The sequence below is a fragment of the Vipera berus genome (genome assembly GCF_964194415.1).
Source record: "Vipera berus genome assembly, chromosome: 5".
NCBI lineage: Eukaryota > Metazoa > Chordata > Lepidosauria > Squamata > Viperidae > Vipera > Vipera berus.
The window spans coordinates 61,377,123-61,404,938 of NC_138207.1; the positions used below are offsets into that span (position 1 = coordinate 61,377,123).

The 27,816-nt window shown below is 36.2% G+C and overlaps 1 protein-coding gene across 1 annotated transcript in view; it reads left to right on the plus strand.

Moving 5' to 3' along the window:
- Positions 1–1,872: 1,872 nt before the first annotated feature.
- The window catches only part of LOC308668495 (scavenger receptor cysteine-rich domain-containing protein DMBT1-like), a 40,018-nt gene continuing 14,074 nt past the window's right edge, over positions 1,873–27,816 (plus strand). Inside the window, exons 1-14 of the mRNA XM_081328481.1 lie at positions 1,873–2,066; positions 4,923–4,940; positions 7,071–7,106; positions 7,900–8,047; positions 8,199–8,380; positions 10,004–10,042; positions 11,331–11,351; positions 13,201–13,221; positions 18,480–18,527; positions 21,432–21,476; positions 22,716–23,027; positions 24,211–24,249; positions 25,125–25,436; positions 26,079–26,120. Of these exons, the coding sequence (XP_081184607.1) occupies positions 2,018–2,066; positions 4,923–4,940; positions 7,071–7,106; positions 7,900–8,047; positions 8,199–8,380; positions 10,004–10,042; positions 11,331–11,351; positions 13,201–13,221; positions 18,480–18,527; positions 21,432–21,476; positions 22,716–23,027; positions 24,211–24,249; positions 25,125–25,436; positions 26,079–26,120 (1,312 nt within the window). The 5' untranslated portion in view covers positions 1,873–2,017. The remainder of the gene's footprint in view (positions 2,067–4,922; positions 4,941–7,070; positions 7,107–7,899; positions 8,048–8,198; positions 8,381–10,003; positions 10,043–11,330; positions 11,352–13,200; positions 13,222–18,479; positions 18,528–21,431; positions 21,477–22,715; positions 23,028–24,210; positions 24,250–25,124; positions 25,437–26,078; positions 26,121–27,816) is intronic.

Sequence of the window (27,816 nt, forward strand, 5' to 3'; positions counted from 1 at the left end):
GGTTTATCTACAGTATGTCCTCAAGGTCACCTGAGTATGCAAATGGGTGTGGAGCCTTCTTGGAACTGCTGAAAGGACTGTGTTGTAGATAGGAGATAGATGATGTTGTATCCCTCCCCCTCTGTTGAAAGAGGGCTATTCATTCTTAATGTAGATGGACTTTTTGAACCCTCTTCCAAACCCCTCTATTCAAAATGTGAACTTTGCTGTCTTCAAAAGAGTGGCCTTTGTTTTTTAAATGCAGATGGACTGCTGAATCTTGAGACAAAGGCCACTCTTTTGAAGACAGCAAAGTCCACATTTTGGACAGAGTGGACTGCTGGTTTGAAAGAGGGGTCAAAGATGCTATCTATGTCAAAATTTAACAGCCCTCTCTTCACAGGGGGGAGGGATACAACATCATCTATCTTCTCTCTACAACACAGTCCTTTCAGCAGTGCCAAGAAGGCTTTACACCCATTTGCACTACTGAGGTGACCTTGAAGACACAGATAAACCTCCAAGAGGCCTTAACGATTCTCTAAAAGAATGCAAATGACCAGCTGTCTGCAAGGAATATAAATCCTTCCATTCCCCACCATCCAGTCAGTTGAAGAAGCTTCTTGGATGAAAAGCGAAACGTCTTCAAAGAAAAAACAAGGAAGTCCAGTTGCCTCTTGGAAAAAAAAACACACTTGGGACAACCATGACCTGGATGACTGAGAATCTCCATAGACATTCAACTGGGTAAGAATGCTTTTAGACAGGGAGACACAGACCAAAAATCTCAAATGAGATTTCAAATGAGAACTTGCTATTTTCCCCATGCATCGCTTCTAGAACCACAGCAGAGCTATTTACCTTGTGTTAGGCAGCCTCAAATGGCTTATCAAAACTATGCCCAACGACATGGCTGTTTTCACAATCAGACGCCCTGTGCACTTTCTCAATACAATGCTTATGGAGGAGCAAATCAGTGAAAGATCTATTCTAAGAAACTGATTGGGAGGGCATCACCTGATGGTGGGTCTTTCCCAGCTTGACATCTGTTTCAGTCTGTGACTCAGACTTTAATTTGCTTAATAGCCAGGTGCTTTGACTCTCGCAAAATCTGTGTGCAAACTACCTTGGGTTCAATCTCTGCCTTCAAATTCCTGTCAGTGTTTAACTGGGTTGTACTCCTAATTTTGCTAGAAGCCAAAATACCTAACTCTATTGCTATCTCTGAGATGGGACAGGGATGGGGGCAGAATGTACGTTCCACTGCTACCTGGAGTATATAATTAAATCAATCCTGTTAGGTTCTAATGCCTAAGCAGGAGTTACACAGAATGCAGCCATGATGAGGTATGACAAAATGAAAATGATCTACTTTAGGTGAGTCTAGGAATCTTTCTCCCTTTGTGCATTCTCACAAAATAAATATGAAAGACCTTAAAATATCAAAAATGGATTGTAATACAGACTGGAGTATTTTGGACTTTAAAAAGTGAGAACCAATTTCCCCGTTGAGCACACTGAAGTAAGTCATATTTTATGACGCAGCTGAAGGAAAATGTCCTCTTAAGATGCGGTCACTTCCAAACATGCCACAATTTTATAATCCCCTTCGACATGGAGAATGTTCCCAACTACGCATAGTAGCTAGGAGGATTTATGGTATAGTGTTGCAATTCATTTGATACCACCTCATATCTATAAATTTTTGCCTCCTTTCTTCCTGGAAAATATCTCTTACAAAAAAAAATAGAGGAAATAGGATTACAAATCTGGGCTTCAACACTGTTTACACAATAACCATCATAAGAATATTAAACAAGTTAGAAATTAAAAGATAAGGAAAAATACCATTTATATGCACCTGTAATCTTGGCACAGTTTGTTTGGCATCTTGAAGTAATTTCCAGATCACTTCCTGTTCATCTGAGCTGTTGAAAAAAAAACGCAGATCAAGTTTCAGATTCTACACTGTATATATTCACAGGTGATCCCTGCCACAGGATTACTGTTTTAAATTCTTCTGGAATCTTCCCCCGAGATGGATCACACACTGATCTTTCTTTGGGTGCTGCTACTTTCAGCCACAGGTAATATGTTGGGTTTGATTTGGGCAAAGAGATACTTGGTACCAATAAAGGAGAATATTTGTAGCTCAAGGTTGAAATGAGGGGTCCTTGGTGCTCTCTGAGCTTGGTTGTTTTCTTGCAGATGATTCATTACCCAAACCAGGTAACATCATCAGTGCTCAGAGACTACCAAGGACCCCTGAAAGGGATACTTATTACATTCTCTCCATATACAGGGCTGGAAATGAGCTAAATAATAATGAAGAATTGAAAAACAGACTATTTGAACTGCTTGACCTTTTAATACAATGACTAGAATGTACTTCTACTGCAGTTGTCTTGGGAACATTATAGATATTTCCTTCAGAGTTTTTCCCCCCTTTCTAATGTAGCTAAAAGGCATAGTATTAAGAGGTAATCCCTATCCAAATACTGGACTGGTTCTGACTACGTAGTCTCCAAAATCAGCCAAGGTGTTTCTACTCTCTAGCACAGTTATTGAAATCTATTTCACTACTCAGACTATAAAAATTGGTTATGGCTAGGCTAGATATTTAGCTAATGTTAGTAATAATTAAACCAGAATTAAAACCAACTTTTACTTACTTACTTAGAAGTAACTAAATAGCAGAAATTGAACTGAGACACTTGGATGGAATACTGCTTTCACTGAAAGCAGAAGGACAAGATAGACCCGACTAACTTGTTTGTTTTGATTAGTGTCTCAATTTTGTGATTCTATCAGCACGAGCCACAGACTACTCAATCCTTCTTATTTGCCCTAAAAGAACATTTTTGTGTAATATATCTTCAGTATAAGATGCAATCAGGGCAGCTTTTCCAGTTTTATGTAATAAAAAAAGTCATTATAAGGCTAGGGGTTTTCCTAACTTAGTGGCAGATTTAAGCACAGATTGTTGCAAGTATACTTATTGATTTCTGTACAACCACATTCTGATTTCTTCTTACAATACATGATGGAATAAAAAAATGTTCAACTAAAAATCAAGGAAAACATGATTGATTCAGCCAATGTTGTACTAATTTCTCAGTCCAACATTGATTAAACCATACTTCTTAACCTTCCTTCCTTCTTCCTTCCTTCCTTAAATGATAATTATATTGTAATATAATTTGATCTAAATTATCATCCTAAAAAAATCACAAAGTCAAAAACTTGGGAATGATAGCAAAACTAGGTGCTAAGATGTAGCTGGAATAGGGTAAGATGTTAGAGAACAACACTGATCAACACTTGAAAAGTCTTCTTCTTAACTTATGCAAGCAGATGCTGATAGATGCTCCTCTGCCATACAAATAGCAAACATGTGAAATAAAAATGCACTTATGCTTAAATGTCACATTTTATCATGCAGTGTAAATACAGTCTTTCTATTTCTTCTACAATTGCCCAACGTGAAGAATGCAGCTCCATGCAGCTACTTGAGGTTGCAATACCATGCTTTGGATGCCCCATTCAATAGATCTGATGCAATATGTTTAAGGCTGATGCCTTAAGAACTGCTGGGTAAAGATAGTGAATTCCTGAATAAAAACTCTTAGAATGATTTGGCCCCATTTTAGAATTTGTAATTAAATGATGTGACATTCTAATATTCTTTTTATTTTATTCAACATATATTGTAAGAAGGGTTAAAATATACAAAAGACAAATGAAATTAAATGAATCAAGTTAATAGAACAAAAATGGTATACTTTTCAGAAATATGTGTATTGCTTTTCCATGGTTATTTAACAATTCTTATTTTATTGTAAATTGAAATGCCATAAGCTTATTCAACTCAGTATCGACCTAACTGTCTTTGAATAAACATTCCAATCATTTCTAGCCAATCAGAATTATTATGCTAGATAGGAGAAGAATGTTTTACCTAAATTTTGTGGTTTTCCTAATTGAAAGGACTCATTCATCTATTACTATTTGCGTGATAGGTTTATAATTTCTACAACAATAGATGCTGCTAAACTACAATAGATATCATGTGTAAAACATCAGACCTATATTTAAACACTATTGTATAGTTAAGCATTTCTATATACTGGAGATAAAATATAAAGCCAAAAAACAGTAATTAGTTAATACCCATTATCAAAATTCAAAGTGGACTGATACATGCCATATTTGGTATAAATCAAATCTCACACTATAATTAACCCAAAGGTTAATTTGGACATGTTCAGCTATCATTCTCAATATGTGGGTTTGAGAACTGTATTTTGACAATGAAGAAAGCAATATTGTAAGGTTTGGGGTGTGTGTGTGTGTGTGTGTGTGTGTGTGTGTGTGTGTATTGAATCATTTCTATATTTTCAGAAAGCTTTATATTACAGCAAAATATGCCAGGGATATCAGAAAGTAAACAGACATTGATTCCTGTAGCTCAAATATGCTAGATTGTTCTACACCTAGAAGTAAAGTAGATTAAATTCCACACATAAACATAGTCAGTCAGTTCCATAGCTCCTATCAAATGCCATTTTGTTTTCCAGTTTAAAACCTGGGTTAAGTTTACTTATTACTCAGGCTACTGCAGAATATTGAACTGGGAAGAGTATCTATGCAATGATGTCGTTGACTTACAATACACAAGTGAATAAGAATACCTGATATTTATGTCCCAGTATTTATAAGCATCCCTTAGAATTCCATTAATATTTTTTTCAGATTATACATGTATCATTACAGATCCTCACTTTGGATTCTGGCTGCATACAAATAAGAAGAATAAATAGCTAAATAAGGGGCATAAAGGGGAATTATGGTTGGATGACAAAAATGATAGGTTTACAGTACTAGGACAGGATCTCCCAAAATGTAGCAATGTGTTTTCTCATATTTAATTTTTTTTTCCCCAGCAACATCTACAGTATATGGTAAGTGTTGTTCTTCTACTAATGGAATTGATTCAATGCCACAATTTTTCTTTAAAGATATGAACCTTCTGAAGTAGGTACAGAAGAAAGAACATTGCAAAATATACACACTTCATTGTTTCCTCTTAGCATTGAGAAATATGACCAGGTTAAAGGGTTAGGAATGAATCACTCTCATTCAGATGCTGCCAGCATAAATGAGAAGACAATTGTTTCATATTAAGCAGATTACAAAATTCAAATATTCAGTTCTTTTCCTCTTGCCTTCTACTTTCTAAATACATCAAATTCATGAACTTCTAACCCAGGCTAAAAAGGTTTCAAGATCAATTGCTGGTTATGTGAGTTACAGTGGGGATATTTCAGTTTAGATGAAGGAAGGGGGGGGGAAGAAAGATTCAATAATATTTCCTCTGCATTTGGTGTCAATCAGTTACGGAATCAGCAACACACATCCTAATCCATCATTTCCTTTACTAGATTTGGCACAGAGAACCTGTACTCTCACTTCTCTCCTGCCTGGGTTGATCATATATACTTCTTAAGCTACATATTTCTTACCTGCAAACCTTCCACCTGAAATTTCCAGGAGAATAGTAAAGATAGCTTGATTGTGTTTGCCATCAGGAAGTGTTGAGCTTGATCATCATTTAACAGCAGGCTTATCCATAAGAGCCTTAAACTTCTTCTGCCCTTAACTTGATCAGCATTGTATTGTATTTTTTTTTAAAAAGTGGATTTGACTATAGGTCAATAAAATAAAGGCAGGCAAGGAGTTAAAGATTTAAAGGGTGGGGAAAATCTATCCTGTCTATTCTGATTCTCCCAAGTAACCAAGAGCTACAGATTAAAATTCTTGTCTTATTTTCTTCCAAAAACATAATTAATCACAAACCAAACATCTGAGTAACAGTGCATGGGGGATGAATAATGTGATAATTTTTTTCTCATGAGTTACAAAGATGCCACTGCAAATTTATTTTATTTATTTATGTTAGATATGTGGCAACTCATCTCACACGAAGTGGTGGTGGGCAGTGTGCAATCATTAAAATAAACCAATAAATAGATTAAAACAGTTATTCCTAAAAGTACAAACAGTAGAGGAGAGATTAGATTGTAGGATCTAATCTGGTCAATCATTGGGACCAGAGGTTTAACCTTCTGAGCTTTTGGAGTTGTAATGGAGCCCATCCTCAGGAAACTTCTGTCTCACCACATTCTGATAGAAAAAGGTTCCCTTGGATGGGCTCCAGCATGAGTCCAGAAGCTGAGAAGACTAAATCTCTGGTCCCAGTGACCAATCCTAGGACACGTACGCTTGCCTTCATTCATGAGAGAGTAAATTAATCAAAATACTACAGCAATCTTAAGATATCTCTGGTTCCCTGGGACCCTAGGCCTGATAACAAAGCATGGTCTTGAGTTGTGAAACAAAAAAAGGATGGAGCTAACCTCACTTCAGGGGGAAAATGTTCCATTAACATGCTCCGTGGCCAAAAAGGCCCATCTCCTAGAATCTGCCATATTTAAGTCCCTAAGAGACAGGATCCGAAGCATGCCCTTTCTTCCAGATCTAGTGGAGTGGGCAGATATAGTTGGGGAGATAACCTTAGATAACTAAGTGCTTTAAAACCAGCACCTTGAAGAGGCCCTGGAAGAAAACTGGCAACAATCCAGCTCATAAGCACAGGGGTGACATGTGCTGTTCTAGGAGCACACACAACCGCCCATGCTACCAGCTGAAGCTTCCAGATACTTTTCAAGGGCAACCGCATGTGGAATGCGTTACAACAGTCTGATCTAGAAGTTACTAAAGTGAATGTGTCTATGAGCAGAGTTTCCTGGATTCTACCACAGATGTATTTGTCTTCAAAGCTTTTAGTGCTTACTGATGATTGACAAAGCAGGGACAATTTTAGTGAAGAAAAATTTATGCTGCCCTTCTAATAGTTTACTTCCTAAAAGTCATGTACACACACACACACACACACACACACACACACACACACACAAATACACAAATACCATAATATGATCAAGCTACCCCAAGACACAATTTCCACCACATTTGAGGTGGCAAAATAATTCATCTTTATCTTTTTTTCTCTTTTCGTCTTCTTTTTAAAGGAGTAACTCCCATGCCAAGTGAACTTTCAGCCACACGTAAGTAGAACATCTACATAGCATAATCCATAAAATTAGTTTTGACTATGCCAGACTTATAGAATACTTTTTAGAACCAAAATGTCTCAGCAAGCCACTGGCATGCAAATATCCACAAGGTGTATGTGAGCTTGATTTGCAAATTTTTAATTCGTTAAAAGTACCTGTTGCAGAATGCCTCGAATTTTCTTGCTTCCAGATATTTTTATTTCACCAGTCTTTTACTGAGTTGCCAATAGCATGAATTTCAAGACAGGCAAGTCAAATGCAGATAATGTAGGCAATCTTATAAGACATGCAAGATCTTTGATTAATATAATGATGCCTAATGCTCGGTCTTCACAGAAAATAAAACATGCTCAGGAAAAGGCGCAATTTTACTTCTTATAGCTGTGCCCTAATGATTTCATTGTATTATATTTTGGTCTATGTCAACTTTCTGCTTGTGGTGATTATCATGAGACCAAAATGACCAAGATTGTAAGGCATAAGAAACAATAAAATTTAAAAAGAAAAAAAGAAAAATGAGATTTAAAAAAAAACACCACTGTGCTTATAGGAGCAGCTTCAGTTGATAGCGCAGCTAGTAGTTATGTTTTTGCTAAGAGATATTAGATATGGTATATTTCATTAAATATATGCAGAAATCAAAGTACTAATCAGTATTAAATTCACAATTCTTAAATTAAGCTAATGTATAAATTTTCATGATAAAATGTATAGAGCTGAACAATAGATATTATGTAATTTAATATGTTATGAAATATGACATTTTACTGTTTTTGTTTGATAGCTGAAGCTGGATGTGGTGGAACGTTTTCAGATGCTAGAGGTTCAATTTTTGGCCCATATTATCTTGGAGACAATAGAAATCAAAAGTGTGTCTGGACAATTAACTCCCCTGAGCACTTTCCAATAAGACTAATCCTTAATTACATAAAGTAAGCATTTTTCTTTCACATATCATTCAGTCATTTTAATCCATGACATTTCATTGGCCTTTTTGCATGAAAGGGGAACCAAGAGTGTTTTTCTACAATGATGCTCTGTTGTCTGGTCCATGATTATTTTTGTGTCCTTTTTCTTCTTCAGCTTAGATTGTGCTACTGAATATATTGCTGTCTATAATGGAGAACCATATAGGTCAACTCTACTTGGGAAAATATGTGAAGGAGAAACAACACTGTACTCTTATTCGGGCATGATGACCTTGGTACTATACAGACATTCCATTACAGAAGGTCAAGGCTTCATTGCATTTTATGATGTAGGAGGTAAGCATGTTGCTTATCCTGTTTAATGAAAAGAGGGACTAGGGCTGACCTGATAGTAATGTTCCAATATCTCATGGGTTGCCACAAAGAAGAGGGAGTCAAGCTATCCTCCAAAGCACCTGAAGGCAGGACAAGAAGTAACAGATGGAAACTAATCAAGGAGAGAAGCAACCTAAAACTAAGGAGAAATTTCCCGAAAGTAAAAATGATTAATCAATGGAATGTCTTGCCTCCAGAAGTTGTGAATGCTCCAACACTGGAGATTTTTTAAAAAGATTGGACAACTATTTTTCTGAAATGGTATAGGGTTTCCTGCCTAACGGGGGTGGATTAGAAAATCTCCATGGTCCTTTCCAAGTCAATTATTCTGTTATCCTGATGCTTGCTGCTATGTTTTTCCTACCATGGGATATTTTTGCTGACATTTTACTTCATTATACATGTCTTTCTCTGCTAATCTCAGAAATCAGAATTCTGGAAAGTTGTGATTTCAGATTTAGATTTTTTATCCCTTTGAGATAAGCACCAGTCCAGAATTAAGTTCCATGGAAAGAAATTACACAAAGATAAACTCACCCTATCTTAGCCTGCCCATTTTTCAAAACTGCATAAATAGTCAAAGATGTTACCAGAATTTATGCCATACTGAATGCTTTTCAAATACAGAGCAATTTCTTTTCTATATTATGTTATTGCTCAGATTGTTCAAATGGACGGCTTACAAAGTTCACACAGCTGCTCTGAAAAATGAAGAATTCTTGGGCCCATTAGTCCTTAAAACAAGCAAAACATAATTACAATTCAGTGCTTTATTCACCAACCCAGAAAATGCAACCTGAAGCTGTAGGATAGTGAGATGTATCCTAGTGGGCCACAGCAATAACAAGGAGATCCTCCCCCAGTTTGCTTTCTGGCTAAATTCTCTATGACAACAGTTTTATAAATGGCTACCCAATAGTCATTTTGTGAGACTGCCCATGATACAATCTCAATCTGTAGATATGCGGCAGTCAGCCATAGAAACATGGAAAACTGATGGCAGAAAAAGACCTAATAGTTCATGGAGTCTACCATTTTGTTTTGTTTTGTTTCTATTTATGCATTTATTTATGTTTTCATTATTATTTTTACCTTCACCAACATTACCTTCAACTCTTCATTATGTAGAATCGCATGTGTCTCATCAAAGGAAGCTTATAAATCTCTAAACTGAAAGTGGCTTCCTTTGTTTCTTTTTAGCCTTATAAAGTTCTTATTTCAAATGGACAGGACAATGACAATTATGGTCATTTTGAAATTATTTTAACCGGTACAATAGTTCTGTCCTTTCGAGCTATGCTTTTCACCTTTACAACTTTAAGTTGTCTGGACATCAACTCCCAGAATTCCTCGACCAGCATGCTAAAGTCCAGATATCTTAAAGCTGCTAAGGTTTAGAACTGAGAAGAGAATGAAGGAGAAGGAGCTTCTAGGGCTATTGGTAGGAAAAACAATAGAAAAGCAGACAAAACAACTGAGATTTATTTACTTATTTGTATCTCATCTTTATTATTTTTTACAAATAACTCATAATTGTTAACTAAGAATATTGGGCAAAGATTAACAGATTTTTTTTCTTATCAGAGGCTTTCACAACTCCATTGCCAAGAGCTGAGCTGACAAGTAAGTTTGTACTCTCAATCTATAGTTTTCCAAGAGGTTTAAAAATTATTGTTTGCAAATAATAAGTAAACTAAACTAAATAATAAACTAAATAATAATAGCACAACTATGGCAAAAGAAAGCAAGGGTAGTACCAATAGTAACAGATGCAATCCCAAAACAACTGGAACACCATTTGAACACCATCAGCATTGACAAATTCACCATCCGTCAATTGCAAAAAGCAGCTTTACTTGGAACAACTTACATCCTGCAACAATATCTGCAACACAATCAAACATCCACATCTGCCTATCCCAGGTCCTTGGAAAGGACTTGAAAAGTGGACAAAAATGCCAAATCCAGGCTACTTGGGCGATGGATCATAAATTGTCATGTTTACTCTTTGCTCAGGAATTAAGAACAATTTATACAATTCAAGAGGGTAACATTAAAATAGGATAACCCTTAGTCCAGAGATTTCAACAATATTACAAAACTCTAAATGCTATTATTTATTTATTTATTTATTTATTCATTCATTCATTCATTCATTCATTCATTCATTCATTCATTCATTCATTCGGTTTATATACCGCCCTACTCCCGAAGGACTCAGGGCGGTTTACAAGGTAAAATTTAAAAACAATACAATATAAAATAAAATAAAAAAATTAAGTCTAGCCCCAAAAAATTAAAATCACAATTTAAAAACATTAAAACCCGTCAGTCCAGACCAGATAGCTCAAAGAGCCAGGTTTTTAGGTCCTGGCGAAATGAATGAAGGTCGGGGGCAGTCCGGAGTTCTGTTGGCAGTTGATTCCATAGGGCAGGCGCTATAGATAGTTGTTTCTGGGAAGTTCAGCCCCATTTCATTTGGAGAAATCCATGTTAGGAAAGCCTGCCATTTTACTCTGAGGTATAAATAAGTGTTAACTGTCAAGCATTCAGTTGCACATTACTTGGCAGGTATATGTGCTGAGATGTCTATTTCAGGATCAATGATTTTTCATTATTTCAATCCCAAAACAAAATCGCATATGGAAAGTGTTGTATATTGATTTCCCTGTATTTGGTGGGAATATTCTAAACTGGGGGGGGGGTGTAAGTGATCACATTACTGCCTTTGTTATTTTATTCTTCTCTCCTTCTATTCTGCCTTTACACTGACCCTCAGGATGGCTTTGAGAAAATTCAGTTCACTATCACATTTTAGATGTAATCGCAACAGATTTTAATTACTGATTATAATAGTATCAACAATTAATATGAGGAATATCATTTACATATAATTTTATTTTCTGAACAGGTCATCCTGAAGAAACAAGTGGTAAGTTCCATAATCCCCTTTTCATGTCCTAAAGCCAACTTTTTCTGGTCAGCTACTCTGTGTGAGTGATACCTTTTGTCATTTAAATAACTGATTAAAAAAACACCATCACAGAAGAAATCCTAGAGTATTCTCTTCCTCAAAATCAGAAACAGTTAGTTGGATATTAAACCACAGAATATTAATGCAATATTCAGTCGTGAAAAAAGTATTTTTTTTTCCTTAGGCAATAACAATAGCACTTAGATTTATATACCGCCCCATAAAGTTTTACAGCACTCTCTGGGAGGTTTACAAAGTCAGCATTATTTGCATATTGCCCTCAACAATCCGGGTCTTCGTTTTACAATCTTGTAGGATGGAAGGCTGAGTCAGCCTTTCTTTTTACTTTTCTTTATTGTTTGCTAGAAATGAATTATATTTGGTTCTCTTGTTCTGTGAATGCATGGGTGGATCTGGAAGGGCATCAAACCTTGCTTCTATGTGAAGATATCCCTCGTTGGTTTGGCATTTTCCTGGAAGCAACCAAGTGGCAAATGTGTGGCACACTCATTTCTCATTTTCTACTTCTCTTTATGCCAAAGCCGATCATCTTCTGATAGCTAAGAAAATATAATTACTCTACAGAGTAATTCTATGTCTAGAATCTGAAGCTCTTCATCTCATGGTATGCATAAGGCTCTGCTGTTTTAAATCCTGGTCCTAATTAATCATCAATAAGGGATCTATAACCCACATGACCCATTTGGATAATTTTCAATTATGGAAGAAGGTCATTACCTAAGCCAGGAGTAGGCAATCTTGGCTCTTTTATGACTTGTGGACTTCAACTCCCAGAATTACCTGAGCATACCCACTTTCCCCTACTTTTTAACGATATTGATTTTACAGAAAATTATTCACAGCACCTTCCCAACAACTATCTCAAACTCTGGGAGAACATGGGGAACTTTGTTTTGCCATGCATGTTAAGAAAGACATAATACATGAAATATTGAATATGCCTTTTCCTTTTGGGAGAGACAGCCACACCTGTCTCATATGTTACCCATTCTAAATGACTTGGTGATTGGCTATTTGATAATTGGCTAATTATTGATTGTCAAATTCCATGAGTAGGTCAGAACAGGAGAAAGCTCTGCATGGAAGCACACTTGTCTCCAGAAATTTCTAGAAATGTAGATTTTTTTATTTTATTTTATTTTAATTCCATTTATATCCCGCCCTTCTCCGAAGACTCAGGGCGGCTTACAAGCTTAGCAGTAGCCTTCATTCTATGTATATGCCTGCTTATTAGAGCTTTCACACACACCCCAAGTGCATTATTACAAAGTCAGCTTAATTGCCCCCAACAATCTGGGTCCTCATTTTACCTACCTCGGAAGAATGGAAGGCTGAGTCAACCTTGAGCCTGGTGGGATGCGAACCTGCACTAATTGCAGGCAGCTGGTGTTACTTAAGGAGGCATTAGCCCACTGCTCCACCAAGGCTCTTTTTCCCCCCTAGCCATTGCTTTTTAGGTATTAATAGTCTAGGTTCCCCTTTAAAAACAGGCTTTAAAAGTATGTGCACGTGTGTGTGGATATATGTGTGTATGTATAGGAATAGTTAATTTGATCAGAAATAAATAGGATTTGTTTATTACCTTTTTGGTGTTCTCTGTAGTTATATATATTATCTAAAGAGAGCTGATTTCTGACTGTAAATAGATGATGAGAATGATTCTAAATCTAATAAAGAGACAGTTATTCTAGTTTTTATAAATTATTCACTGAAATATATGACTGGATAAATGGAAGAATGGTAAAATCAACACAGTGTCATTTACATATCCTTTCTTTATGAACAGGTTTTACTGAAAGAACTCTTGGTGAGTAGCCAACTTCTTTTTTTTTAAATAAATTTTTATTTACATTTCGTGTTAAAAACACACCATACACCAACAAAGACAAAAAAACATTTACAATATACAAAAGACGAAGAAATCAAAGAATTGAAAACCATTTCAAAAATTTCACATTATATCTACTTCTAAACTAACAATTATATTCCACTCATTAAGTCTCTTATAACCATCCAACTCCAAAGCTTATTCATAAACAAAAACTATATCACTTCATTTTTGACCAACCTCCAAGCCACCCTCATTTCTTTAATCTTTTATCCATCCAAATATACCATTTATTCCATGATAGAAATGCTGGTGTCTCTTCTTTACCCTTCAACTTCTTGGTCAATGTGTCTGCTTCTGCACAATCAAGTATTCTCCTAATTATAACTTCATCCGGCGGGGTATGATTTGCCTTCCAGAATTGAGCATACCCCATCCTTGCTGCCGTTAAGATATATAAAACCAAATACCATATTTCCTTCTTAATATTTCCAGGCCTGGAGCCAAGCAGATACGTCTCTGGTTTAAGATCAACTAAACACCCTGTGATTTCCTCTATCCATTTTTGGATCCTCATCCAATATCTAACCACTTCCGGACATGTCCACCATAAGTGATAGTATGTGCCAATCCCTTTACCACACTTCCAACAATCGGCCGACAATCCAGGGAACATTTTGGAAAGTCTAGCCGGAGGGAGATGCCATCTATAAAGCATTTTGTATATGTTCTCCTTATATGACGTGGAAACCACCAGCCTCATATTAGTCCACCAAATCTCTTCCCATTTCTCAAGTGAAAGTGCATAACCAAAATTCTTCCCCCAGGCAATCATCGCATCTTTTACCACCTCCTCCCCTACTACCCTAGTTAGCAGCAATTTATAACACTTAGATATCATCCCTTTCTCCGGACCCAGCAGAATCTTATCTAATTCCTGCAGATTCAGATAAATACCCCTTCCTTCCTTATCCTTCTTATACCTTGACTGGATCTGCAGGTAGGCCCACCACTCCAGTTGAAACCCTTGCTGAGCCAGATCTTGTTGTGTTTTGAGTTCTCCTCCGCTATCTAAAAGTTCTTTGTAAGTTGGTCTTCTTCCCTTCTTGAGTAGGGTCAGATGGTTCAAGGCTTCCAAGGTTGATGACCAACACGGATTTTGCGCATAGTACTTAGCCCTTATCTTGTCCCAATTCCGAATCAGTATATCCCTTATGTAGTGGCGAGTAAACTGTTTGCTTGGAGGAGTACCTTCCCGCCAAAGAGCTGCATGCCATCCCTGCAGCAAATCAAATCCTTCCAAACTCAACAATCGATTATTCCTTAAACTTATCCATTCCTTGCCCCAAACTAAGAGGGCAGCCTGATAGTAAAGTTCCCAGTTCGGTAGGCCAAGGCCCCCTCTTTCCTTAATTTCTTGCATCATTTTTTCCCAATCCTGGGCCATTTCCCCTGCCATACGAATCTAGAAACTACCCCCTCTAACTCTTTTAAAAATTTAATCGAAAGTTTAACTGGTGCTGTCTGGAAAAGAAAATTCCATTTTGGCAAAACATAAGATTTCACTGTGGCTACCCTTCCTAATAATGACAACTGTATCCTACCCCATTTTCCCAGGTCCATTTTTGTTTGTATCAGTAATTTAGAATAATTATTCTCCCTAATACTTGAACATCTTCCTGTCAACCAGATTCCTAAATATTTCACCTTCTTCACGATTTTAAACCCTGTAGTGTCCTCTAACATCTGTTTACTTCTATTTGAAAGATTTTTTGTCAATATATTCATCTTATCTTTATTTACTTGTAGACCAGCCACGTTTCCAAATTCCTCAATCCTTTTTAGTAATTCCGTGCTGGATTCCAGAGGGTTTTCCAAAACAAAGACCATATCATCTGCAAACGCCTGCAGTTTATAAATTTGGTCTCTTATCTGAAGCCCAGTAATCTCCTCATCTTTCCTTATTATTCTCAATAAGGGTTCTAAGATTAGGATAAATAAAAGTGGGGAGAGTGGAAAACCCTGCCTAGTGCCCTTACAGATATCAAATTTGTCAGTTAAATTCCCATTTATCAACAATCTCGCTTCCTGCTTAGTATAGATTGCTTTAATCATATTACGGAATGTAGCCCCCAACTCCATATGTTCCAACTGACACATTAGGAAATCCCAATTAACCCTATCGAATGCTTTTAGAGCATCGATAAATATTAAAGCTAATTGTTTATCTGGTCGGCTTTCATAATACTCCAGAACATTTAATATAATTCTAAGATTATCTTTTATTTGTCTAGTGGGAAGAAACCCATTCTGGTCTGTATGTATGAATTGGTTTAAGTAAATTTTTAATCTATCCGCAATTATTGTCGCAAATATTTTATAATCTGAATTAAGAAGGGATATTGGCCTATAATTTTTAATATGCTTCGAAGGGAAGTCATCCTTAGGAATCAAACTAATATTTGCCTCCAACCAGGTTTGCGGGACTATAGCCTCATCCAAAATTTCATTAAATAGATCTTTCATATGTTTTCCCAACGCTTCCATTAATACCTTATACAATTCTGCAGGAATTCCGTCAGTGTCTGGGATTTTTTGACATTTCTGTTGTCTTACCGCTTTTTCAATTTCGGCTATTGTTATCTCCTGATCTAAGGCCTCTTTCTCATTAGGAAATAACTTAGGAAGGTCTGACTCCATCAGGTATTGTTTAATCCTCTCCTCAGGAACCTTTTCTTCCTGATATAATTCTGTAAAAACTCAATCGCTATCTTTTATATCCCTTCTTTATCCCCTATCGGTGTCCCCCTCTTATCCTCTAACTGCTCAATTCTTTTACTTTCTTTCTCTTTCCTTATTCTATAGCTAAGCCATCTCTCTGGCTTATTGGCATATTCAAAATAGTTCTGCCTCGCCACCCTAATTTGACGTGCTATTTTCTCTTGGTCCACAAGGTTGAGTTTATGCCTCCAAAAATCCACCTGCTCCTTCCCATACACTTTCTGTGGGTTTACCTGGAGAGCCTTCTCTGCCTTAGTAAGTTGCTCAGCAGTTTCCCTCCTACTTTCCTCCTCCTTCCTACATTTAACTGCCATCTGTTTTATTATCAAGCCTCTCATATAAGCTTTAGCCGTATCCCGAACTATTTGTAGGGGCATCCCTTCCGTCCTATTTTCTAAAAAAACCAAACTCATCTCTTGTTTAATTTCTTGTACAAAAACCATATCCTTCAGGGTCCCCAGGCTCATCATCCATCTACTCCTCACTCTACTCCCCCTTATCAATGTAATAGCCACCGGGTTGTGGTCCGCCCATTTGTTCGTCAAAATCATGGCATCTTTCGCATAAGGTATCAGCCCATCCGACAACCATACCATATCCAACCCAGACCATGAGTTATGCCTGGGGGAATTGTAGGTATAACGTTGAGAGGCTGGGTTAATCACACGCCATATATCCCTAAAGCCAAATTCTTCACACATATCCCTAAATATTTTGGGTAAGACCCTCCTATCTTTCCCTTTTTTCTTCTTCAAATCAACCCTCCCTGTTTTGTAATCCTTAGCCCTATCTACCACCGCATTAAAGTCCCCCAAGAGACACATCTGCTCATACTCCAGATCTAACATTTTCCGATATATTTTCTGGAAAAAGTCTCCCTGATTATTATTAGGTGCATATATGCCTACCAGTAACACTTTGCTTCCCACCATTTCTATCTCCAGCATCAGGATTCTCCCCTCTGGGTCCACCCATAATTCTTTAGGACACAAGTACTCCTTAACATACATTGCTACACCTTTCTTTTTCTCCTCAGCAGATGCTACAAATAATTTCCCTAGTTTAGGGTAACTCAACAAATTAATTTGGCTTTTCTTAATATGAGTTTCCTGAAGGCACCTTTTTGGTGTTCTCTGTAGTTATATATATTATCTAAAAAGAGCTGATTTCTGACTGTAAATAGATGATGAGAATGATTCTAAATCTAATAAAGAGACAGTTACTCTAGTTTTTATAAATTATTCACTGAAATATATGACTGGATAAATGGAAGAATGGTAAAATCAACACAGTGTCATTTAAATATCCTTTCTTTATGAACAGGTTTTACTGAAACAATTCTTGGTGAGTAGCCAACTTCTTTTTTCCATTCCAAACCTGAAACTTTCTAATAATTTTACATGCATCAATGATAGGTTTCATAACTTTCAACTGGATTTCTTTTTTAAAAAAATAATAATAATTAGCTTAATTAACATTAGCCTTTCTATATCTAGAGGTTCAGGGTAAGTATTGGCTCCATAGCTTTGGCCGTCATCTCAAAGACTAATCTAGCCATCACTGATAGAGGATAGATCATTGAGGAAAAAAGACTTCATTAAGTCATGACAGTGGTTGTTTCATATTACAAATGTTTAAATTTCTAGTTTGCAAAGATCCTTCCTTAGTACTAAGTGACCATGTATAAGCAGATTACTACAAAACATACTTGAATATGAGCAAGCAGTGTGCAGCCGCTGCCAAAAAAATAATGCAATCCTGGCTTGTATAAACAGAGGCATGGAATCAAGATCACGTGAAGTATTAGTACCTTTATAAAACCCTAGTGAAACCACATCTGGAATACTGCAACCAATTTTGGTCACCATACTACAAAAAAAGATGTTGAGACATTGGAAAAAGTTCAGAGAAGAGCAATTAAGATGATCAAAGGCCTGGAGACTAAAACATATGAAGAATGACTGCAGGACTTGGGTTTGGCTAGTCTAAAGAAAAGAAGAAACAGGGGTGACGTGATAGCAGTATTCCAGTATTTGAGGGGCTGCCACAAAGAAGAGAGGGTCAAATTATTCTCCAAAGCACCAAAGGGCAGGACAAGAAACAATGGTTGAAAATTGATCAAAAAGAGAATAAATTAAGGAAATTAAGGAGAATCTCCCTAACAGTGAGGACAATTAACTAGTGCAACAGCTTGCCTTCAGAAATCGTGGGCGCGCCATCACTGGAGGTTTTTAAGAAGAGACTAGACAGTCCCTTGTCTGAAATGGTATAAGTACTCCTGCTTGAGCAGGGGGCTGGACTAGAAGACCTCGAAGGTCCCTTCCAGCTCTGTTCTATATTCTCTATCTCTGTAGGGTCATGTTGGGGAGTCAGGTAGGTTTCACTTAGTGTATATATTTCTTGCCTGGCTTCACCATTATCACACAAATATGTCTTGACTTTTTGTGTATTTTCAGTTACATCTAAACCCGATATCAAAACAATCGCACCAGAAGTGCCCTCTGGTAAGAAAATTCACACTTTTTATTTTCTACAACCGTGCACTAATGAGTCATCAAAAATGTAGTCCAGTAATTGATTGTTATATTTACATCACTTATTGCATTTCATGTGACAAGGAAGGAACATCTGGGGATCTAGTAAAAGTATCAAAAGTATCCAAACACTACAGCCTCAACTTTTGCTTTTATACTTTAATATACACTTGCCATATAACAACACAACTATCTAATTAACAAAACCCCAAATCAAAGTTTTATTTTTTCCATCTCAAGCACAAAATCCAGAAGCAGTTTCCAAGTAGAAACAAAATTAGACGTGTTCTTTTCTTTGAATAAAGCAATTTAACCATCTTTACGTTTTTCCTTCTTGTTGGAAGTAATATATATTTCTATTTTCAATTATTAATTTTAATGAACTGTTATCATTTATATTAACTATACTCTTAACTATACTCTTTCAAATTCTTTAACCTTAAAGGGACAACCCTATTTTTACATTCATTTTAAAACTGTAAACTTTTCTTTAAAATTATTTCTAAAGTCAATGAATTCTAGTACATTTTTTTAAAAAAACTTCTTCTTAACTTACATACTTTCAAATTCAGTTTTAATAATATTTTATAAACTTTAGGAATTACTCAAGCATTATATATAAGTGAAAAAGAGAAAAATCCCATTTTCAAACCCACTTTATAGACACAAATCCATACATTAGAACTTTCTTTTGATTAGATATAACAGACTAGTAAAAATTCATCCTAATTCCAATTAGCTCATTCAATTTAAGTCACTCTCTCAAGCTTGTCCTCATAGAATAAAATCATTTCTTCTCTGGAATAACTGTCAAGTAATTATAAACTTGTCTTTTTCTCAAGGGATTCTCAACCTTGATAGTATCCATGAAGACAAAGTTCCATAGTTGTTTTCTGAGAATTGTAGATTTACTTGGAACTCTTCTTTCAATTACATTGGAAGACATGTATTTAAACGATCATTTGGTACCAGATTTATATTCAAAAAATTGTAGTTATGTCCTTTGCATTGACAGGTACTTGAGAAATTGCTTCAATGATTTGGTAACTTTCTTTACATAATGGCATCTCTGAATTACTCATCTTTTCCCCAATTATTTGAGTAGTTTGTTCCTCTTGCTTTTATAACATTGTTAGAACATAATTGTTCTAAAAAGTGAATTATTTTATTTAAATATTTCTGGAGCAGGCTCTGGAAATCTGATACAGTCCATATTTTTTCATGTTCTTAGCTCCCTCTTGTGGTCAAGGAGTAAATTTTTTATACATCAATTTTAATGCTTCCTGGCCAATCAGAATTCATACAATTTGAATTCAAACAAATTGAAAAACTTCAGCCACCCACAACTAAACAATCCAAAGCTTCAGATGACATAAAAATAATAAAACAAAACCAAAGATTTTTATACTCTTATGTAGTCCATTCTTCCTTCTTTTAGCTTGCCTCTAGCAGTCCCCTTCCTTGTTTACCAGTAAGGAAGTCTCAAAAATAGTGCAGAACTTTAAAAAGCTACAAAAGGCTTTGACTGCAAAGAGCATATTTTATCTTTAATAAAGATAAGAATCCTACAAACTGATTAAGAAGTAAAATGCACAACTTATGGTCTGTTTAAAAATAAATTCCAAAATGGCTGCTTTTCAACAGCAAAGTGATTGCAGCCCTGCCCCCTCATCTGAAGGTCTCAACAGCTGCTTCAAAGCACAGCTCCTGAGAGTTCCTGCAGACTTGTATGGAAGATCTTGTGGGGTGATTCTAAGAGTATCCCTAGCCCAGGGGTAGGCAACCTTGGCTCTTTTATGACTCTTGGACTTCAACTCCCAGAATTGGAGCTCAGGAATTCTGGGAGTTGAAGTCCACGAGTCATAAAAGAGCCAAGGTTGCCTACCCCTGCCCTAGCCTATGAGAGTCATATAAATTAAGGGAACATGGTTCCCTCGTTAGTAGTTGAAGAAGTCTTGGTCCAGAGGAAACCTCACTAGACTGGTCTGTTGGCCATTTGAGAAGGTTCTGAAACAAATAGCTAAAGTTATATCTGACAGCATCCATATTTTGCATCATCCAATACTTTGACAATACATGCACTACTGTATTGTCAAATCACAATCATAAGATAATAATAAATTATCTTGTTCATGTTTGTCCAATAAGTTAAGAGTATTATATGGACCTAGAAAAGGGTACATTAAAATAGATACACCTTAGCTGTAAATTTCTATTGTCTGCAGAGATCTGGTTTCTGACTGTAAATAGAGGATGGGGATGATTCTAAATCTGATAAAGGGATAGTTATTCTAGTTTTTGTTCATTATTCACTGAAATATATGACTGGATAAATAGAAGAGCAATATGAAAAATAAATCAATAGGAGTGACATTTAAATTTCTTTTCTTTATGAACAGGTCTTATTGAAGAGTCTTAATGAATAGCCAACTTCTTTTTTTTCCATTCCAAAATTGAAACTTTCTAATAAATTATTATGCATCAATGATAGGTATCATAACTTCCAATTAGATTTTTTTTTAAAAATGTTGATCTTTCTACGTATATAAGTTCATTGAAACTATTGGCTCCAAGGCTATGGCTGTTAACTCATAGACTAATGTAGCCATTGTTGTTTGAGGATACATCACTGAGGAAAAAAGACTTCATTAAGTCATGACAGAGGCTGTTTTGTATTATAAACATTGTAAATGTCTAGTGTGAAACATCCTTCTTTAGTAAGTGGACATATATAACCACTTTACTACTAAAGATATCACCAACAGTGTCATGCTGAGGAGTAAGGTAGTTCCCTTACTTTATACACTTTATTTCATGCCTGGCTTCATTGTTATTATCTCAAAATATGTTCTGATCCTTTTTGTGTATTTTTAGCTCCACCTACTCCAGCTCAAACAACCACACCAGAAGTGGACGCTGGTAAGAAAATTCACACTTTTATTTTCTATGACCATGCATTAATGAGTTATCAAAAATGTAGTCCAGTAATTGATTGTTATATTCACATCACTTATTGCATTCCATGTGAGAAGGATCAATGGAAGAAACATGTAGGGACACTTTGGAGAGGGGGAGGCTATAAGCCACTTGGAGAGGCAATTCTCAATCAAATGAGAGAAGATTAACAATATTCTATGAATCCAGGTCAGAATTCAATAAAATAAATAACTAAAGTTATACCTGACAACAGACATTTTGTATCTTCTCCTACTTTTTTAGCACTAAAGTATTGTCAAATAATAATAATCATAAGATAATCATAAATTATCTTACTCAATTTTTGTTCAAATAAAATTATTATATAGCCCTACAAAACAATATATTAAAATAGATGTACCAAAGGTTCTTCAAAACAGAGAATAATATACTTGTTGTGAACCTTCCTTAATTAATTTTGAATACACACACACACTTATACAGATACATAGACACACACATGCACATATATTACACATACATACACAGTGCTTTTTTTGTAAAAGAAAAAGGTGCCGGAACTCACACATGTCATACAAACCACCTTGCCTACCCTACAAGGTTCCATCCAAAAAAGGTGCCAGAACTCCGTTCTGAGCGTTCTATGAGAAAAAAGCCCTGTACATACACATACCCATATACATACACACAAACATAGTATGTGTGTATATAATTAGTGAAATTTTCCTTCCCCAAAGTATATAGTTGAAGTATAACATTGAAAGGGAAGTTTATAATATGGAACAGGTTAAATGGTTTGTCTCTTTATATTTTACCCCTTATACTGTGGGGAATGAAAATTTCACTAATTACATATAATTTTTAATGAACAGCTGTAGTACTGTCACCCCGATACTGGGAGTAATTATGCTACACTATAATTACCCCCATTATAGATTGCATGCCTTATTTGTTTTCTTTGATGTAACTGCTTCACATGATGCTACTTCACCCTCAGAGAAGTTGCCTGGTAAGTCTGCACAAGAATTCCAAAGTTGAATACTACGAACTATGAATATTATGAAAAAAACATATTTTATGTTTCTCATAATAAAAGCTTGTGTAAGAACTAATCCTAATTAATTGGCAAAAATTTGAAAATTGCTTATCTTTGAGGTATCAGATGCCTCATTATTTCCAATCTTCCACTCAAATAAACGGATTCTGACTCATCTTTCTCAGCTAAATCTATAAGACTGGTCAATGGGAAAAACAGCTGTGAGGGACGTGTTGAAATCTTACGCAATGGATTGTGGGGGACCATCTGTGATGATTCCTGGGACTTAAAGGATGCAAAGGTCGTGTGCAAACAGCTCGATTGTGGTAGCGCCATCACAGCACACGGAAGTGCTTTCTTTGGTCAAGGCTCAGGAAACATAACTCTGGATGATGTAAATTGTAACGGGAATGAGAATAGATTGGAGGAATGTCCTCACAGAGGATGGTATCGTCATAACTGCAATCATGGAGAAGATGCCGGCGTCAACTGCTCAGGTATCTTCCATAGTCTGAAATATAATGGCATAATAGGAAAGAAAGCGCAATATGTTTACATAATGGAACAAGTGTAATGTTATACCTATCTTCAAAAGAAAGGAAAAAGCAGCAAGTAGGCTAAATTTAACTAACTTTGACATCTGTATTGGGCAGGTTCATCAAACAGAATATCAAGCCACAGGTTGTAGCATTAGGCTGTAATAATGAACAAGAACTAGAATGTTTTTGTCAAAGACCATCATTGTATGGCTGATTTTACCTTTTTTTAAATAAATATTAGCTTTGTACAGAAGAATGTGGTAGACAGTAGACATGCCCAAGTGCTGCTATTAAGTAGCTTGACAGTTAGCTGAATGAATAACTGCATCCAAAGAAGGTTCACGAATGGCTTGGAGAGAAGATATTGAGTTTCACAAGTTTCTCCTCCCTCAGCATTTTAATCAATGACTTTCTGGAACCAACTGAAGTTGGAACCAGCTTCCTTTATGGGGAACATTGGTTGGAAACCCTGCCATACATGCTCTTAGGGGACTCTAAACTAGATAGAAAATGATGTAGTTGCCATGAATCTTCCTAAGTGAATTTTGAAAACACTGGTTTGTGAAAATAGAAACATAGCGACATAGAAACCTGATGGCAGAAAAAGATCCAGGGTTCCACTGAGTCGGTCCTTTGAGTTTTTTTGTTTGCTTTTGTTTTTAAAAATTCATTTATTTGTTTTTAATTATATTGTTTTTTATTTTATTATGATGTATTTATTATGTTTTTATTTTTAATTTTTGTCAGATGATAGACATAGGCTTATCCCAAGCATATGTAAATTCAGCTATGGAAGATTGACCTAGTACCTCCAATGGAAGTTGATTCCAATCTTTCATTGCTCTTTCTGTGAAGTAATAATATGCAGGCATTATTTATACAATATTGATGCATTTGCCATTGTGAACATGCATCAGTAAATAATAATGGCGAGATTCTGGAAATCATTAGTGTGAAATAGCATTAGTCAACAATGTTCAAAGAAATACTATAAAGCAGTTCCCAATTGAAGTCATCCTACTCCAATGTTACGTTGGGTACAGAGGCAAATTGTACATGTATATAGTATTTGTTTTATGTTGTGTCATTATCTCACTATTTACAAATTCCATGACTTGTTTTTTGTGTGTGTTTTTTGTAGGACGTACTACAGCTATTCCAGAACCAGAAATACCAGCTAGTAAGTGTGTATCCTTAATCCCAAAATTAATCACTCTGAAATAAGAACAGGACAAGAGATCTCCAAACACATATCTTTTGCTGCTTCTACACTAAAGGAAAAAGAATGGAGTCTTGTGACTCACCCAGAGTTGTGCCCACATGGTATTGGTTGCCAGACCTCTTCCAGGTTCAATTCAAGGAGTTGTTCATGACCTATCAAGTCTTAATAGGCACAGGGCCATGATATTTGAGGGAACATTTCTCTCTGGTTGCATCTACCCATAGTACGTGGTCTGGCAGAAAAGGCATGTTTTGGGTCTCCTCTATTAAGGAGTTATCACTTGATGAGGTCTGGTCATGCTGTGCATGGCACCCATTCTTTGGAATATTGTCCCCCCCTCCCAGAGGTTAGATTGGCCCCAATCTTACTGACCTTATAGAAGACTCTCAACTTGTCATGATCCTTGGTCCTGCTAAATGTGTGTATCGAGAGTGAAGCATGAATTATAGTCTCCTGGTGATTATGTTCTTTATGGTCTTAATCAGGTTGTTAATGGTTTTATACTTCTCTTTTTGTGGTTTTATTTTTATTTTATTTGGTCTTATTTTTGTTTAAAGTCTTTGAGCTGCCCAGAGTGACAAATGCGAGATTGGTAGATATGTATATAGAATTAATTAATTAGTGAAAAAGAGATCTGTGCATTTCCCATGCAACCATCTGAATAGAATTTAAAAGTAGAGCTTTGATAACATCAAAGTATCAAACTGATAACATCAAACTGATCCTTAACTAACCCTGTCCTGTGCAAAAATTCACAAATTCTCTGTATCATTGAAGTTTCGTTATTTCCAGTTTCCCATTCAAATGTATGGATTCTGTTTCATTTTTCTCAGATGAATCTGTAAGACTGGTCAATGGCAAAAAGAGCTGTGAGGGACGTGTTGAAGTCTTACGCAATGGATTGTGGGGGACCGTCTGTGATGATTCCTGGGATCTGAAGGATGCAGCAGTCGTGTGCAAGCAGCTTGGTTGTGGACGCGCTATCAGAGCAATTGGAAGAGCTTACTTTGGTCAAGGCTCAGGAAATATAACCATGGATGATGTAAATTGTAGAGGGAATGAGGACAGATTGGAGGAATGTGCTCATAAAGGATGGTATAGCCATAATTGCAACCATGGGGAAGATGCTGGTGTCAGATGCTCAGGTATCTTCTGTAGTCTGAAATATAAGAAGATATTTTTAAAAATGCAGTGTGTTTACATGTTTTCCTTATAATGGAACGGGTTTAATGTTACAGATATTTTCAAAAATTTTATAGATATCTTCAAATAAAAGGAAAAAAGCAGCACCTAGGCTAAATACCTCCAGTTTGACATCTATAATGGGCATGTTCCTCAAACAGAATATTAAGCCACAAGTTGTGAGCATTAGGCTTGTTATAATGAATGAGAACTGGGACACTTTTGTCAAAGACGATTCATCCAAAAGTATTTTTGTCTTTTTAAAAAATAAATAAGCTTTGTGACGAGAACGCAATAGACACAGTATACAGGCCCAAGTGCTACTATTGGGTAGCTTGACAGTGGGCCAAATGACTGTATCAAAAGAAGACTCAAGGATGACTCAAGCTTAGAGGAAGGTCTTGAGTGCCACAGGGCTCTCTTCGCTTTATTATCAATATTTTAATCAATTACCTGGTTGCAGGGGTTGTGGAAACTCTAATAAATTTTTGCAGATGAATAAGACTATTTTCATTTAGCAGGCATAATGTTCTCTTTTTGCCCCCAATATTAGTCCCCCTCTATTTATTTGTTCCATTGCTTGATTAAGTTTGTTTTCTTAACAGGTTATTCTACGCCTGCTCCTCCGGTGATAGAGACAACCCCTAGTAAGTCTGCATCTGAGATCCTCATTTGTCGATCAGAGAAAGGGCTATTGACGTTCTCTGCATTATTCACACTGCACATTATACATTTTGTAATAACACATGATTCATTTCAGTCAATTCCTATTAATAATTGTAATTAATCACATACTGACGCCAGAGAAACAAGGCAGAGTGTTTACCTAAAGAAAGCTGCTCATTAAGCCCCGGAAACAGCAAAAGCGTGAGAAAGAAGCTCAGAAGGACTTCCTCCTAACTTTCTTCAGCTAGCATCTGAAGGAACGAAAGAGGGCAAAAATCAGTCAGGCCTTGAAAGACTGATGTCAGCCCTATAGGATAAAGCAGATTAAGAAACCAACTGGGACTGTAGTGCTGTTCGCTGTATTAACAGGTTCTTGAAAGCCTGACAAGAATGTCTCCCTTTCTCTCTCTTATTATACTAAATTAGGGATAAATCAATATTACCTTTTTTCTCACCTTTTTGAAGTTTCAAAAGCTTAAAGAATGCTTTCATTTGTGTCACTGTCACTGTCATGTCTGTGACTCTCCACACTTCATTTTCATAGGCAGTCTTTGACTTACAACCACAACTGAGCCCAAAATTTCTGCTATTAAGTGAGACATTTGCTAATTGAGTTTTGCCCCATTTTATGACCTTTCTTGCCACAGTTGCTAAGCGAATGACTGCAGCCGATAAGTTAGTATCAATGGGTTGTTAAGTGAATCCGGCTTCTCCATTGATTTTATGTTTATGTTTTGTTTTGTTTTATTTAATTTATATACCGCCCTTCTCCCTGGGGACTCAGGGCGGTTCACAGGGCATATAAATAAAAATACAATACTATACAAAAGTTAAAACAAAGATTAAATCAGTGCCCAATTAAAAAACAATAATGCAATCTAAAATGACAATTTAAAACACAGCTCCCCCATCAGGCCAGACCGGCCAATTCAAACAAATGGGTCTTCAGACCACGACGGAAAGTTCGGAGGTCCGATGCTTGTCAGAAGGTCGCAAAAGGGGATCACGTGACCTTGGGACAATGCAACTGTCATAAGTATGAACCAGTTGCCAAGCATCTGAATTTTGATCACATGATGATGGGGAAGCTGCAAAGATCTTAACTGTGAAAAATGGTTATAAATCACTTTGAACAGTCACTAAATGAACTGTTATAAACCGAGGATTACCTGTACTTGTACATGCAAGTTATTGGCTGGCTACTTAATTTTCATCAGAACCAAGAAACCTGATCATTTTAGCTTTTTAGCTTTTTTCTACCAGAAGCTAAAGATACTTCTACAGTCATCAGCAATATGTCTGCATCCCAACATTCATTCAAATGTATTTATATCCAATTTTTCCAGTATTTATATCCAATATGTCCAGTGTTAGCTAAATTTGGGGAGCACATGGAGATTACATTATGATCATGCACATCCAGTGGGGTACAGGTCCTTTGATCATAATGATCGTAACATAATATCCACATGTTTCCCAAATTCAGTTAATGGCCATCTTTTTTCCCATTTCGGCTATGAACAGAAATTCTTAGTCTTATAGGGTCAAATGCTGTTTTTTGTTTCTGGGAACATCTTTCTGCTTTTGTATTGCTAAGTATGAAAATGGAATCTGCAGAAAGTTCTATGTAAAATCATCTTAATTAGAGCAGAGAGGGAAAAAGATGTATATGTATAC